This window comes from Sitophilus oryzae, unplaced genomic scaffold (genome assembly GCF_002938485.1).
Source record: "Sitophilus oryzae breed Bouriz unplaced genomic scaffold, Soryzae_2.0 scaffold_1502_pilon_pilon, whole genome shotgun sequence".
Lineage (NCBI taxonomy): Eukaryota > Metazoa > Arthropoda > Insecta > Coleoptera > Curculionidae > Sitophilus > Sitophilus oryzae.
The window spans coordinates 1,244,167-1,260,361 of record NW_022146173.1 but is presented as its reverse complement, the minus strand read 5'-3'; the positions used below and the strand labels follow the sequence as shown (position 1 = coordinate 1,260,361).

The 16,195-nt window shown below is 33.0% G+C and overlaps 1 protein-coding gene across 1 annotated transcript; it reads left to right on the top strand.

The window, feature by feature from the left end:
- The first annotated feature begins 92 nt into the window (after nucleotides 1–92).
- Nucleotides 93–16,195, top strand: LOC115878236 (zinc finger-containing ubiquitin peptidase 1-like). Its single transcript, XM_030894664.1, has 10 exons — nucleotides 93–517; nucleotides 569–680; nucleotides 751–917; nucleotides 4,519–4,723; nucleotides 8,700–8,834; nucleotides 9,248–9,397; nucleotides 9,983–10,264; nucleotides 11,457–11,682; nucleotides 13,865–14,088; nucleotides 15,291–16,195. Exons 1-10 carry the CDS (start codon nucleotides 273–275, stop codon nucleotides 15,333–15,335), a joined length of 1,791 nt encoding a protein of 596 aa, XP_030750524.1. The 5' UTR covers nucleotides 93–272; the 3' UTR covers nucleotides 15,336–16,195.

Genomic DNA, 16,195 nt, shown 5'->3' with positions numbered 1-16,195 from the left:
TCATTTTGGGTATTTTAAATAGTTAAAAATTTTAATCTATGGACAAGGTAAGTGACAAATCGTGTCAAATGACTGTCAAAGCTGTCAAACAAAATAGGTCAATAGAAATGTCAGATTTAGTTCTTTTGTTATATTTCCTTTTAAAAAATTTTAAAACCCACAAATAAACTTAAATATTAAGTGTATAATCTAACAGAATGTATCAAATTACTTTTGTATGTTTCAGTCACACGCTCTTTCGATTCCATTAAATTAACCTCAAATATCAGAAAATGGCTAGCAATATTCCAGATTTTAACTATTGCTGTGAAATTTGCGGATTAGATGGTCTTAGCGAGGACGAACTTCGAGTTCATACGCATACCGCCCATGTAGAAGGTTGTGGTGTTTGCCCTTTTTGCGAACTGACTGCAGTGAGCCCTGCAGAGCTTATTATCCACGTAAACCAAGCTCATTTAGACTTTTTAACGCCCGAATCTGAACAGAATATAAGCTTTATTGATGATACTAGTCCTAGGTAACGTACATAAGCGTGTTATATTCAGTGTTACTAATAAGAAATTTGTAGTGAATTGAATGGGTTTACTGACGAACAACACTGGAATAATCCAGGAACGTATTCAAATAAAGATAGACCGGAAAGCAAAGTCAGCGTTTCAAACATAAATTTGAGCCCAAAAGTAATGAAAACAAATTTTTACGTTTTCCATTAGATCTTGCTTTCAACGACTAAAAATCTATGACTTACAGGTAAATGGCGGTGGAGAGATAAGTCCTCAAAATTCTAGCCATGGTCAGGGATCTCCATTGCGTTCTAATTTAGCTCTAAAGTTGAAAAGTTCTTCGCAAATTTTACAATGTCCTATGTGTAATTATACAAGTAATAATCCTAATGATTTGGAAGAACATGTTAATAGGTAATGTTTTTGTATAATTTAATAGAATTAAATTTTTGATTGATGATTGATAGCAAGTATTTTGAAAAAGTGTGTTGTTATGTTCAACATTTTATGAGAAATAATTGTCTATATTAGTACTTAATAATTTGTGGTGGTATAGACTAAGTTATTTCAAGAAATACATTATTATCAATAATTTAAATATTAAAGAAATAGCAGATATTAAATAATTTTCATAATAGTATAAAAAATTAAAGTTTACAATGTGACCTAGTGTTGTAAAAAGCTCCATATCAATAGTAAAACTCATTTTAAAAATATTTATAGATATAATGGTGATTCAAATAAATTTTTACACAAAATTTCTTTTTTTTAAATGGAATGCTTGACATAAAATTCTCATATCAAAAATCAAACTTTGATTTTGTTGCTGACGACACTGAGTGATACGTCAAAGAACCAACGATAATAGTTGTACTAAATTTAAAATTGGCAGCTGTCAGATTTTGTACAAATCTCATTGATTCTTTGATTATTTTAGAATAGAGCTCTAAATGTGTTGAAAGTTTTATATTTGGATTACCCTATACATCTATTTAATTTTTGTTTTAAATGTATGCTAGGGTGAATATGCTATATAGTGGTCAGACAGTTTAGAAAGAGTTTAAATTGTTGATTAAATTTTCTTTATTGGTGGCATAATAATGAAATTTTATGAAATAGATAGTGTGGTTATTGGGCTTCATGTTAAATATAACAGTTTTTTTCATAAACCTACCAATTATTTTAATTATTTTTTTAAGTGATAAAAGAGCTGTTTTGTCAGTAGTCGGACAGTGCTTGCCAGTGTCCGGCCGGGAAGTTACCTTAAGACGGACACTTTGTGATTGTCTGATTCTGCACAGTCCTGTATTTAATATATGTATAATTTTAAAGCAAATTTAATCTTGAACATTATACCGGGTACATCTCAAAAGTGGCTCACCCCTATAACTCTTATTTTTTCAGATAGAAAAAACGAGATTTGGTATGTTAGTATATGACATAAATTAATATTGATTGACGTATTCAATTGTTTCTGGTCACTTCCTGTTTCAGCGGAAATTATTACAACTTTTAATTTTTAAATGGCACCCTCAGTATATTTTTACTTTATTGGATAGAAAATGACATTCTGAACAGAATGACATATCATATGTCAACGTTTAACATTTTTTATTAAAAAAAATCGTATTTTAAATTTCAATCTATAGTACCATGGCTCTGTTAAAAACACTAATTTTTGCGTTGGCAAAATAGATTTGATTGTCTAATACTTTTCGTATCTTGTCCTGGTCAGTTTAAAGATGCCCAAATCATATTTTAATCATATCTTAATTTTTTCAAATGGAACCAGGGTGGCTCATTAGTATATTTGGAAAAGGCATTTTTTACGAATAATTTGGTACCACACACTTGGTATTTCGAGTCAAATTGTCATTATGAACCGCGTGTTACAATTTCAAATTAACCATACGCGAAAATGTCAAAAGTTGACATATGATATGTCATTCTACTCAGAGTGTCATTTTCTATTGAATAAAGTAAAAAAATACCGAGGGTGTCATTTAAAAATCAAAACTTGTAGTCATTTTCGGTGAAACAGGAAGTCACCAAAAACAATTGAATACGTCAATCGGTCCTAATTTATGTCATATACTAACATACCAAATATCGTTTTTTTATCTGAAAAAATAAAAAAGATGTGGGGGTGAGCCACTTTTGAGACGCATCCGGTATACGGTTTTTTGTTGTAGTTCTCTATATGAAAAAATCATCTTTATCTTAAAATTATTAATCTGTGTTTTCGCTACTCCCACTCGTTTGTACAGAAAAGAAAATGAAGAAATATTTATGTACAGGGTGGGTCAAATTCGACGCTTTTAAATGGAAACACTCTTTTTCTATAGGAGATAGACGAAAACTAATATCGGTATCTGGAGTTCAATTTTCATCAAAAACATGATGGTGAAAACCGCACATCAATATCTGTTACCGTTTCGGAGTTACGGGGTGTTTTTCAAAAATGTGCATTTTTAACAAATCGCTGTAACTTTTTTGCTATGGAAAATTTTGTATTTCTATGAAAACATTTCCAAAGCACCTTTTTACGTAGAATTTAATGGTTTAAATATAATTTTTTTAAAATTAATAATTTAAGAGTTATCAACAGAAAAACTGATTTTTTATTTGGGACACCCTATATATTTTTAATTAACTGTAAAGAATTTAAAATTGCCTTTCCAAAAATATAGCACACCTGATATTTTGTTATAATCCCCTTCGAAATACAGAATTTTTAAAAGTTCGCCACTTTTAACTAGTAGGCTTTGGATCCCTTATTGCTGTTATGCCCTTAATGGAACTCGAAAACATATTTTTCCAGCATGATGACGCACCGCCTCTGAATGCTGAAGTTATCAGCAAATTTTTGCAGCCAATTTCAAGAATAATTGAATAGCTAATCAAGATTCCAGCCGTTGGCCGTCGAGGCCGCCTGACTTAGTGCCCATGGATCTAATCCTATGGATATATTTGCTGAAGAATAAAGGTTCCTTATTCCGTATAATCTAGACAAGAATTAGAAATACTTAGCAGTTATGAGAGGGTACCTTTCACCCCCACTGAGTTAATGAATTCCGCGAGAAATGTTCAAAAACTGCCCTGTCTGTCCATAACAGAAGACGGTTGATATGTCGAACACCTGTAGCAAAATCTCATGTCTTGGTTTGTTATTTATTTTTATTGTTATTAGATATAGTTTAAATGTGTTGATGTTGGTTAAATATATTTTAAATTGTTATAAAATTCTGCATCTCTCATAAGCCTACTTATTTAAAGCGGGCAAATTTTTATATACTCTATATCTCGAAGAGGAATCGAGCAAAATATCAAGTGTATTATATTTTTGGAAAGGTAATTTTAAATTCTTTTCAATAAACTAAAAATATACAGGGTGTCCCATATAAAAAATCAAATTTTCTGCTGATAATTCTTAAATTATTAATTTTACAAAAATTATACTTAAACCATTAAATTCTACGTAAAAAGGTGCTTTGGAAATGTTTTCATAAAAATACAACATATTCCATAGCAAAAAAGTTACAGCGATTTATTAAAAATGCATATTTTTGAAAAACACCCCGTAACTCCGAAGCGGTAACAGATATCGATATGCGGTTTTCACCATCATGTTTTTGACAAAAATTGAGCTCCAGACACCGATATTAGTTTTTGTCTATCTCCTACAGAAAAGGGTGTTTCCATTTAAAAGCGTCGAATTTGACCCACCCTGTACAAGAGATATTTGTGGAAGCAATAAACATGTTTAACTATTTTTTGGTTATATGTTAGCTTATGTTTTGAGAAAAAATATTTTCTCCTGTGCCTCTTTTTTACCCTCTCGTCCTCTATTTTTTTATTTTGAAAGTTGGCAACCCTAGACTACTAGCATATTCACCCTACTCTTTTACAAAAAAAAGGCTCGAATGAGAAGCACAAGTATAACGTCTAAAATGGAACTTTTTCGGAACTTTGAGTCACCCTGTATACCTATAGTATATAATAAATGTTTGTATAGACGACATTTTGATTTAACATCACCCTCCGTGGGAGCGAGCACCACCTCCGAGGCCTTTTCATGTCCATTGTGCGTTAAGACGTTTGCCTTAGCACCCGACTTGGAACTCCACGTCAATATCGAACATAAAGATGTCCTATCGCCTGCCAGTCCGGCCATTTATGCTTGTCCAGTTTGCGGAATTGCCTTAGATAAAGAAGCTAATGTAAGTAATAACGAAGCGCATAAAGTCTATATGACAGGGTTGCCACCCGTCCCGATTTTGTCGGGACAGTCCCGATTTTGATCCAAACGTCCCGCGTCCCCACGCAAAGCCCTAATGCCCCGATTTTTATTTGTTTAATAGCCACGTTTTTATTAAACAATGCAATTGTTTAATAATAAATTTTTGTAAAATTTATTATTAAAAATCCATGTTTATTAATTTTTTGAATTTAAAAACAGTTCTTTTCCACGAATTAATTAAAATCTTAGAAATTTTAGAATTAAAAGTAGTATACCGGGTGCGTCTCAAAAGTGGCTCACCCCTATGACTTTTTTATTTTTTCAGATAAAACAACGAGATTTGGTATGTTAGTATATGACATAAATCTGGATTGATTGACATACTCAATTGTTTTTGGTCACTTCAACTGACTTACAACTTTGGATTTTTAAATGGCACCCTCGGTATTTTTTTACTTTATTCGATAGAAAATGACACTCTGAGTAGAATGACATATCATATGTACCTAGTGTGTGGTATCAAATTATTCGTAAAAAAATACTTTTTCCAAATATGCTAATGAGCCCCCCTCGTTCCATTTGAAGAAATTGAGATATGAAAAAATACGATTTGGGCATTACTATCTGGGACTTTTAACCGGCCAGGACAAGACATTAATCACATTAGACGATCAAATCTATTTTTCCAAGGCTCCTTGATTAAAAATTAGTGTTTTTAACACAGCCATGGCACCCTAGAATGAAATTTAAAATACAATTTTTTATTAAGCGAGAATGTCAAAAATTGACATATGATATGTTATTCTGTTCAGAATGTCATTTTCTATCGAATAAAGTAAAAAAAAATACCGACGGTGTCATTTAAAAATCAAAAGTTGTAGTCATTTCCGGTGAAACAGGAAGTGACTACAACTGCAAGCAGGATTAGTTGTGTTAGAACAAAATATTAACTAAATAGTCTAATCTTTTTAGGTGGGATCTAATGGTCCAAACTTGGTCGTTTACTCCGGTCACGACTACACCTTACTCCAAATATACACAGCGTTAGGGCTAGCCAACGACCCTCTACTCCTCCAATACACAATTGAATACGTCAATCAATCCTAATTTATGTCATATACTCGCATACCAAATCTCGTTTTTTTATCTGAAAAAATAAAAAAAGTTATAGGGGTGAGCCACTTTTGAGACGCATCCGGTATATTGATACTCTGTTTAATGAATATTCGATAATAAAAACTTGTGTAAAAGAAATTTGCCAAAAAGCATACAAAAATTATAGATAAAAAAATAAAGTATTTTTAAAACTAGAGTAAATTATTTGTCTTTATTGTTTAAGGTTGTTATTTATATATTTTTTCACGTATGATTTTGAAGTAGATGTAGACGCTAGAAATAGATGTTCTGTTAAGCTCATTAGAACGGAACTTCAAATTTCAATTAATTTTAATAGAATTTTTGGATTTTATTAAAAATGGCAAGGCCCTTATTATTACAGCAACAAAACAAATAAAAAATATTCATTACAGTTGAGGGTTAGAACCTTTGGTGTTACAACAGCAAAATAAAACACTAATTCACCGCAATACACCAAAACACTTTGCTTTTAACCATAAATTTGAAGCTAACCATCAGTTTTCATCATCTGCTGATGATGCTAAGCTGGTTAACGAAACGCGCGTCCAGTGTTAAAAGTAAAGTCTTTAATGGAAATTAGCGCATTTGTAGGGGTTAACGCTTTCTTATGCTTGTGTTTACTAAGTATGTTATATTTTAAAGTGTTTTGGTGAATTGTGGCGAATTAGTGGTTTTATTTTGACAAAAAATGTTCATTTAAAAATAATTAAATTAACTAATAAAGCCAATTATACAGATTATACAGCTGAAAGATTTGATTTTGTGGTAATAGTGTGGATCCGGTGGCTGACCTTGAAACGAGTTTTTGTTGTATATAGTCACAGACACTACGCATGCGCACATCTTCGATGTTGCCAGTTTGCAAGTTATTTTGGAATTATTTTCAGTAGAAAACAAATACGTGCTTTTCAGTGTTTTTTTGTCAATATATACCGTATGATCGAAAAAACGGCGTCCAGTTGGCTGGGAAAAGACGATTGAGGACATTTTCCATATAAAATGACAGCGATCTTCATTTCATATATGAAATGATGACTGATGATCTTCATTTCATATATGAAATGAATTTCATAGTCATCGCTGACGCTATTTTTTTTCAATCATAGTACGCGGTATATTTATATTATTATTTTAAAATTTCGCACAACACGTGAACGCTTATTATGTGTTTTCATAGTCAATAAAATTAAATAGAAATAAAACTCTAGATTCCTATAATTAATCTAGTTGCTCTAGATTATTATGCTACGTTTAAAAAGGGCTTTATTAAAAATTCGGGAAATTAAAAGGGATAGTGTCCAAGTTTTTCCTTTTTTTTTAATTTTTAAATGCTGTAGCTCCATGTCATGTTCATAATAGTTTTTTTTAACATTCCATCACAACTACGGAGGCCTTAAAAGGCCTTTTAGCCTCCGTAATTAAAATTGTAGAATCAGCTTCAGCAACATTAACATAGTATTAAGATTAAGACATAACAAATATTATAAGAAAGATCTTAATATAAATCACATACTAACTAAGTCGTAATTTGGTCTATAATAAATATATAAAAGTCTATAAAAAAATAAAAATAATTTGGTCTTGTATAAACACAGGTATAAAACTAATAAGATCAAAACTCAACCTTCACCATATTGTCAAGATTTGGTATTATATGAAACAAAAAATTACAGTAAATTAAGAAAAGAATACCAAAGTACACGATATTAAATACTGTAATGTATTCTACGACACAAACTATCTCCCTTCTAAAGAGAAAAAGATAAAACATAAAGCTTATTTTAGTCTTATCAACACACTCTTCGATAAAATATATGTCTAAAATTGCTATTAATCCACTAACTTGATATTTTTAAGAAATTATGATACAAACATTATAATCAAAGTATATTATATTAGTAACATTATAGGTAAAATGTTACCTCTATCTCCCATTGACGTGTATTGCTCTATAAAACTCGTCAGGGTAGTACATGGGTAGTACTTCAATACATCATTACATATAATCAAAACTATTGTTGCCTGTAAATAACTAGAAATTAAATAACTTGGAAGAAATAAAATAATTCTAAAAAGTTTAAAACCATTAAGAAAAAATCCGTAAATGATAATTTTTAATTCTAATGTAAATATATAAATAAATGTTATTATTATTACAATTTTATATATTCATAATACTTTCATTTCACAATCTTCATTATCTTTCTTACCTTAATTTTGGATATCAAGATAAATCTGAAATTATAAAATTAATTATATAGAATTTGTATTATTATTGATTAACACTCAAAAAAAAAATTCAACTGCAAATACTTCGAAAATAAACTGCAATTTGGCAACATCGACGATGTGCGCTTGCGTAGTATCGATGATCAAATGCAGCAAAAAATATGGGCTTCAAGGTCAGCCACCGGATCCACACCTTTACCGATTTTGTTTAGGTTTTGTTCTAGTTGTTTTAGATTTAATTGATTGTTTACTAATTTTGTTTTCAACTTTTCATTTTTTATTTTTACATAATTATTTATAAACTTCGAATAGTTTTTTTTTAAGTTAACACAAAAAGGCATAAAATATTGTTTCAAAATCCGATGGGCACAGAAAATTTTATATTTAAGAAAAAAGGTTGCACCAGTGCTGTCCCGATTTTTTAAATACAAAAGGTGGCAACCCCGCTATATGACCGTTGTTCAATGTTACGTCATAATATATTATCAACCTCTTTTCAAGTAAAAAAATCAGGCAGTTTTTGTAGAAAACTTTTGAAAAATGATACAATACACAATGTATGGGATAAAAATTAGTGTCTTTATTTTTAGAATGAAGCTGCTCAGCAGCACGTTGAGTCACATTTTCTTGCCAGTTCGCCCCAGCCTTCAGACAGGGCTGCGCTACGCGAAAGAGAAAAGCGAGAGTATGAAATGCTTCGAGCTCAATATGGAATGGATAATCAGGTATCTAGTATTATAACATCCACCTCATTTGTGTTTAAATGTCTTAAATAGTATAGTATTTCCGAAATCAAGATTGGAAATAGTGGGACTCTCAATTTGTTTGTACAGACGATAGAATGGTCGCAACTAAAGAAAAGGCCAGGAGTGTCATTGATGACGCGGCTTCATAGCGACCGCTTCTTGCGATTGGACGGTTTGGCGACCATTAGCGCGAGCTTAGATATTTTTGTTCTAACGCTATAAAATAATATTTCGAATTATTTCGGGTGGCATGCTTCTGATTTTTTTTATGTATATTCTACTGACAAAGCAAATGCCGAAATTGAGTGTCTCAACCTTCTATCTGACTCGTTGGACAGACTTTAACTTGTTTATAATGTTTTGTCTAGAGTCTAGATTAATCGATTTTGCAGGGTAATTTTCGCGAGCAGTCTGTTACCAATATGCAGCGTGCGGTTTACGCTGGTGAAATGAGCGTAGCCGACTATTACGAGCGCCAGTTGGACCTAAAAGCAGCCGAGAGTTGTGGCGTAGATGACGGCAGTTCAGTCACCAGAAGCATGGTAAGTAACTCAAAGTTACTATACAGGGCGAGTCTTAAATAAGTGCAAATATTTTCAGGGGTGGTATATTTCGACCCCAGGAATGCGTCTATGAGGTTTTTTTCGCTAAAAAAAGATGTTGAAAATCGTGCATTTTATTTTAAATTTCCCTGTATATTTTTCGAAAGCTTTTTAGAACTGCCTGTTCACCGCAAACTTTCCCCCACGGTATAGTTTCTTAATCTCTGATATTACCATAGTTACGGCTTTACTCTATAGTTACAGCAATAAAAGGGATGCAAATACAGAATAAATCCGGTGGCTCTAAAAAAAAATCATTTTTTTAAAATTTTAAACTTAAATAATTGGGTTATTTGGGACTTATCTGAAAAATGGTAAATAGAAAATATGTTTCTTTTATCGAGATCTACCGGCCCTGAAAATATTTGCACTTATTTTAGACTCACCCTGTATACATGCCTTTAATATGCTACATAAGCTGAGTTTTTTGACATTAACAAACGTTTGATTTTTTGGATGTTATTTGTCAAAGAAATCATATATCCTCTCGCATGACATACTATAAGTAAGTATATTATTTTTTAGGTTCCTAGAGTTAAAGCGACAAGCAACAACGCTTCCAACGTAGTGCGTAACTTATTGTGCACCTCTGTGGACCACTACGCTTCATCTTACGGCGACAAGGGCTGGGGGTGCGGTTATAGGAACATCCAGATGATCATCTCCAGTCTGTTGACCCACACCGGCTACAACGAGCGCCTGTACAAGCTGTGGCACAAAGAGAAACCGCCTAGGAGCGCCGTTCCGAGCATATCACGCTTGCAGAGCCTCATAGAGGAAGCATGGTCTCAGGGATTCGATATTCAGGTAAAAACATTAAATAAAAAGACTAAGAGATTTTTTTTTCTTCAGTATTAAGGGACCGTCTAACAAACGGAAACACTGCGACCTGTAAGGCTTATTTATTGTGTTTAACCTTTTCTATATCTGCATTCAGTCTCCTATCCCTGTGCCCTACACCAGCTTGTGCAGGTCCTTGATAGTAGGGGAGCATAGTTCCTCCAGTTCTAGCCTTTCTTTCTCAAATAGAAAGTGTCATTGGCGATCCAGAGTCTTACAGAGACATTTTATGTGCTCTGGCGTTTCAGAATCTTTATCCGCAACAAAAACTTCCTTGATACAGGTTGGGCTTGTTCGGGTAGCATTTGACAGTCATATGACCTGTCAAGAGACCTGTTGTAATCCGGACTTTATCACTGCTAAGCATTAGCAGTTCCTTTGTGATTTGAGAAGTAAGTCCTTGGATGAAGGCCTTGCTATGCCTGTGCCTCTGTCTGTTTCTCCAGTGGACATTCTGCTTTTCCCTGGTTCAGAGTTTCACTTTGGGTGCCGACCGCAGCGCTCTATACGGCAGAAATCAGAAATGTTTGCTAAGTATTTCACGTCGCGTCGTCCCGGTTACAGTTCATGTTGATCGTATTAAAATAATATTGTAATCATGGCTTGTATCTATTATATCTTCTAAAATTATAATTATGTACCTTCAAAACATTTAGTTATAGCCAAAATAGCCCGTTATGTCGCCTCTAGCAAAACCGGTGCGTAAAACTATGCTCGCTAACATAGTTGAACTCATCTAAAAAGTTTTAAGAGCTTCAATAATAAATTATAATACAAGTTAGACCTTCCGAAGATATCAAAATATGTACGTTTTTATTTTTTTTAGAAAATTTTCACAAATTAGATAATTATATAAACTTTTTTTCGTACTTTTAAAATAATTATATAAACTTTTTTCGTATACTTGTTATTTAAACCCGTGTATTTGTATATAATAGTTGTTTCCGATATTCTTCGATGGTGGCAGCACCGGCGGAGAATGCACCAAGCCTATAGAGTCTATTAATTTTCTCAAAGATCTCTTTGATCAAGCTCACGATCAAACTTAAATGTTATTAACAAAAACTATTGCCAAGCCGCTATAAAATATTTTATAATGGTATGACATTGGTTTTTGTTAATAACATTTGAATTTACTATTATTATGGTATTATTTTAGGGGTCTGAACAGTTGGGCTGTAGACTAGTCAACACTAGAAAATGGATCGGAGCTACCGAGGTAGTTACGCTCCTTTCGTTTCTGCGAATTCGATGCCAGCTGGTTGATTTCCACAGACCTACTGGACCGAGAGGATCCCATCCGGAGCTCTTTAAATGGGTGTGGAATTATTTCGAGAGCGCCGCCGCTGGAGAATTTACGCCTCCGTTATATCTACAACATCAAGGTAATGTTAAAACAGCAATTATGTGGCGATATCTATAACTCTATATAGATTATCGCCTATCACTGCAATGTGTTGGAGTTGAAGCCGAGTCAGAGACAACTAGATAACTGGTCCATGTATATTTCACATAAGTTCGTCTTTTAGGCAGACCCTGGTGCAATAGCGCAACTTCAAAATTCCGAATATCGATTAGCCCTTACTCTGAGGATTAGCCAGTTGTCGAACAGGAGCGCAAACGAAAGCCATACGAAGCTGTACGAAGCCGTACAAATGAACAGCTAATGCTAGTGTCTAGTCTCTTATTTGTCTCGTTGTCCGATCGATAATTCAGAATCCACGCTTGCGCACTACGCTTGAGCACGCCTAACTGAGCGACTTATGCAAATTCCTTCAGAAGATTTATATACCCATTTCACTGGCTCGGCTTTACAAAGTGCAGTTTGGAGTCGATATAGTTACTTTATAAATATATGATGGCGATATAATGTCTGTTCAGCGATCGTTCAACGTTACGTCATCATTATTTGTCAAATATGCGTGTTATGATGTGTCTGAGATCAGTTCATATTGTTTAGAAAACTTTAAGTACATTCCGAAATCATTGAATAAATTCCGTTTTTATTAATTTCGTGGAGATATGTTAGCGCACACTCTAAAGCGCATATTTGACAAATATTGATGACCTCAGGTTATAATCATCTGCTGATGATGCTAACATGGTTAGCGAAACGCGCGTCCAGTGTAAAAGTAAAAGTGTTTTGGTGTATTGTGGTGATTTAGTGTTTTTATTTTGCTGTGTAACACCAAAGGTTCCTACCCTTAACTGTAATAACGTTAACAATCGCTGAACGATATATAGGTCCTAGATCATATCTTTGAATAAAAAGATTAAGGAAGGAGCATATCAAAAATCTTAGATCGACCGCGAAGGGACTCTAAAATGGCCGACTTTAATTCCTATTTATCAGTGCCGTTCTAAATTTATTCAAAATACTGTACTATTCAAAACACAGGGTAGACTCAATAATTTGTTGTTTTATTTTACGTTGTCAAAATGTTGGTAGTTATTAAAGTTGCTATAAGAATATATAATTCTAATAAAAATAGATGAGTTATAATAATTATTTATTAACACAAACATCTGGTACGCTACTGAAGCAGGTAAGTCAAATTGACGTATCTAAATTTTTTGACATCTAAACTTTGACAAGTAGTAAATAAAAGCAAAAATGCAAAAAAAATATATAATTAGTAAACTTTAAGTGAATTTTATAAATGATCGGTTTACTACACATATGTATATTATACCGATTTGGTCATCCAAACTATGCGGTCTGGATTTTAACGTGTAAGACAGTGATGTAGACAGCTTACTGAAAAATCAAATGTATTAAAAAGAGATAAAAATTGGGTCGACACATTTTTTCTATGCGGTATTGCCGGATTGTGCATCAAAATTTCAAACCGCACAAGTAAGCTTTTCTACGAATAATGTTGCATCCATGGTTGGAACTTTATTTTTCACTATTAGTTATTTATTTTACTACAGCTGTAATAGATTATATTTAGTTTAGATATATTATCATCATTTCAGTGGTTGTAGGTATATAGTATTCTGGTACAAGTTTTTAAAATAGCTTATACTTTTCTACACACATTTTCTATAATAATAGCTCCTGTATATGGCGTTTAACGCCTTGGGAGTAGCAAGGTACAGCTTGCCATGCTAGAGCCGTTCGGTATACAAGGAAGGTAATGTGACTAGCACTACGCTTCATCCGCCTATTATTACCTCAGAATTGTGAATCCCGAATACTCATTTAAGGCTGAGTCGACCTAAGTACCCAAACAATTTTTATTTTATTAAAAATAGTCGGCTACTGAACTGCCTATAACATTTTCCACCAAAATACACACATTTTCCAACCAACGTAAAAAAACCGGCAACACTGTATTCCGCTTTTGATTTTGTCTCTCTGTCTGCTAACCGGTCATTTATATTATTCTCTGTCACACGCATTAAAATCCAGACCACATAAATTGGATGACCAGCAGGGTATATGATCGACGTCGCGTTTGATCTGTTTTTGATATGCTCCTTCATTAATCTTTTTATTCAAAGATCTAGGATATACATAGATGCACTATAAATGTAATATGTTATGTTGATTTTCTCCTACAGGTCATAGTAGGACAATAATGGGTATCGAATTGCACAGAGACAGCAGTCTTGTGCTTCTGGTGTTGGATCCTAGTCACTCCCCCCAAGAGGTAGCCCAACTGGGGGACACAAGTAATTCGACTAGCTCCCTACGTCTCTTGAGAAAGAACGAGACTACCATGAAGGCGAAGCAGTACCAAATCGTAGCGGTGGTTGGTACCATCGATAACGAGCAACAATATCAGGTAAAATTTTCACTTTTGTTTTGTAGGTAGTCATAAGTTTCCTCAGGTTGCTAATAATGAATTTAATTTTTGTGTAATATAATAAAATCATACATATCACCCTTCGCGCAAACAATGCTATTATTGTCTTTAAGTTCAACATTTTTTAACTAGAAATTCGCATAAAAGTTCTTAATATTTGAGACCATAGATTCTGATTTGTATGTAACTGTATATAACAACTGTATCTCCAAAAAATACTATATGGATATTTCGCCACTGCAAGAAGAATCTACAAAATAAAATAGTTATTTTTTGTAAACACTTCTGCTTTAATCGAAACGGAAACTACTTGTCAGAAGTTAGGTTTACAGATATACAAATTTGCCTAATGAACAAAAAAATGCTTAACGTTTCGGAAAGTTTATCACCTTTCCATCGTCGGAAGCAAAAAAATACAAAGAATAAAGAAAAAAACTATTTAAAATATTTAAATTCAACTATTCGAGATCACTTTAGTTTTTTAAAACAGATACGTCTACAAAAACCGTTGACGTTCTGTTAAAATGACATTATATCAAGTTAAACTTCAAAATTAACAATTACTACCTGATAAAAATTACTTAATAAGGTAAAACCAAAAAGCCCCAAACTTTCTGTATGATATTTTTAATTTTTTAAGAAGCGATTGCCATACAGTACTAATAACATCTAAATATGCATGAGCAATACATTTATTTTTATTAGACTGTATTAAAAAAGACCCTTTTATTTTTCTTTTAAAGGCTATCGCTTCTTTCATTATAATTTTGGCGTTATTAAAATTTATTCTGTGCCCTGTGTCCCATCAATGCTGACAAATCTTAGATTTGTGAAAATCTCCCTTTCTTAAATAATCTTTATGTTCTTTAATTCAAACATTTAAGGGTCTAGATGTTTCACCAATGTAAAATTTATCGCATTCGCATGGTATTTGGTATATTACATTTTTTGTTTGTTGTTCTGTATTCATTGGTTTAGTATGTGATAAAATGGATCTAAGTGTATTTTGTGTTTTGAAAGATGTTCGTATGTTATATTATTTTCCTATCCTTCTTATTTTTTTCCGAAACGCCTCGTATGTTCCATATATACTAACATTGTAAGTTGTATAGTTATCGTTATCATTGTGTCTATGATTTGGGCTTTGTATTTCTTTTAAAAAAAAGTATCGTCAATTGCAGGCTAGCAAACTACTTTGGGGTACAAGGATACCGCAGGAACGGTGAGGTTAGTGGCACCCTCCTCCCCTCTACGAAAATCAACATTTCCGCTCTACAGAGTGTTTCCCACGAGACTTTTATCTTTGTTCTACCACCTTTGCTGTTCAAAAAATATATCCAGATTACTGATAGCGAAGTGTGTATACCGGCGCGTTTGTATACGGTCTCTTTGAATGTTCCGGCTTCTAAAAAGTCTACTCACAGCTTATTTAAACATTTGACCGAATGATATTAGATTTAAATAAATAAATCGTTTCACTAAGCGATTGATATTACACAACGACTGTAAATGTATTAAGATTTTCACGAAATCTCAGTTTGATTTGAAGTTTGCTCTACCTCAATTTCTATCTTTCGTCAAAAACCGTATGATCGAAAAAAACGGCGTCCAGTTGGCTTGCAAATGAACATCGATGACATTATCCATATAATTTTATATGTAAAATGACAGCGATCCTCATTTCATAGCGATCGCTGACGCCGTTTTTTTCGATCATATAGTATTTTAGTTTTAAATCATCCTGAAATCTAATCTTATTCGATCATATACGATTTTATGTTTGTATCTGTCGATATTTTTATGGGCATTAGCTGCTTTCCATTAGCTACTCTTATTTGTTTGATTATGTAGATCAATTATTTATTAAAAATTTTGAGTTCTACTAGGGCCACATCTGTAAAGTATGTCCAACGAGTCGGGGAATATTTTGACAGAATAGTCTAAGAGCATAACTAATAACTCTACATAAAAAAACCTTATCATCGTTACATGGCTATTTTTTTAGGTGAGGTATCCTTTTGTGTAGCCATTACGAAATAGTCATGTCTGCCAGCGCGATCCCGGTGCTTAAAGCGGGGGCGACCAA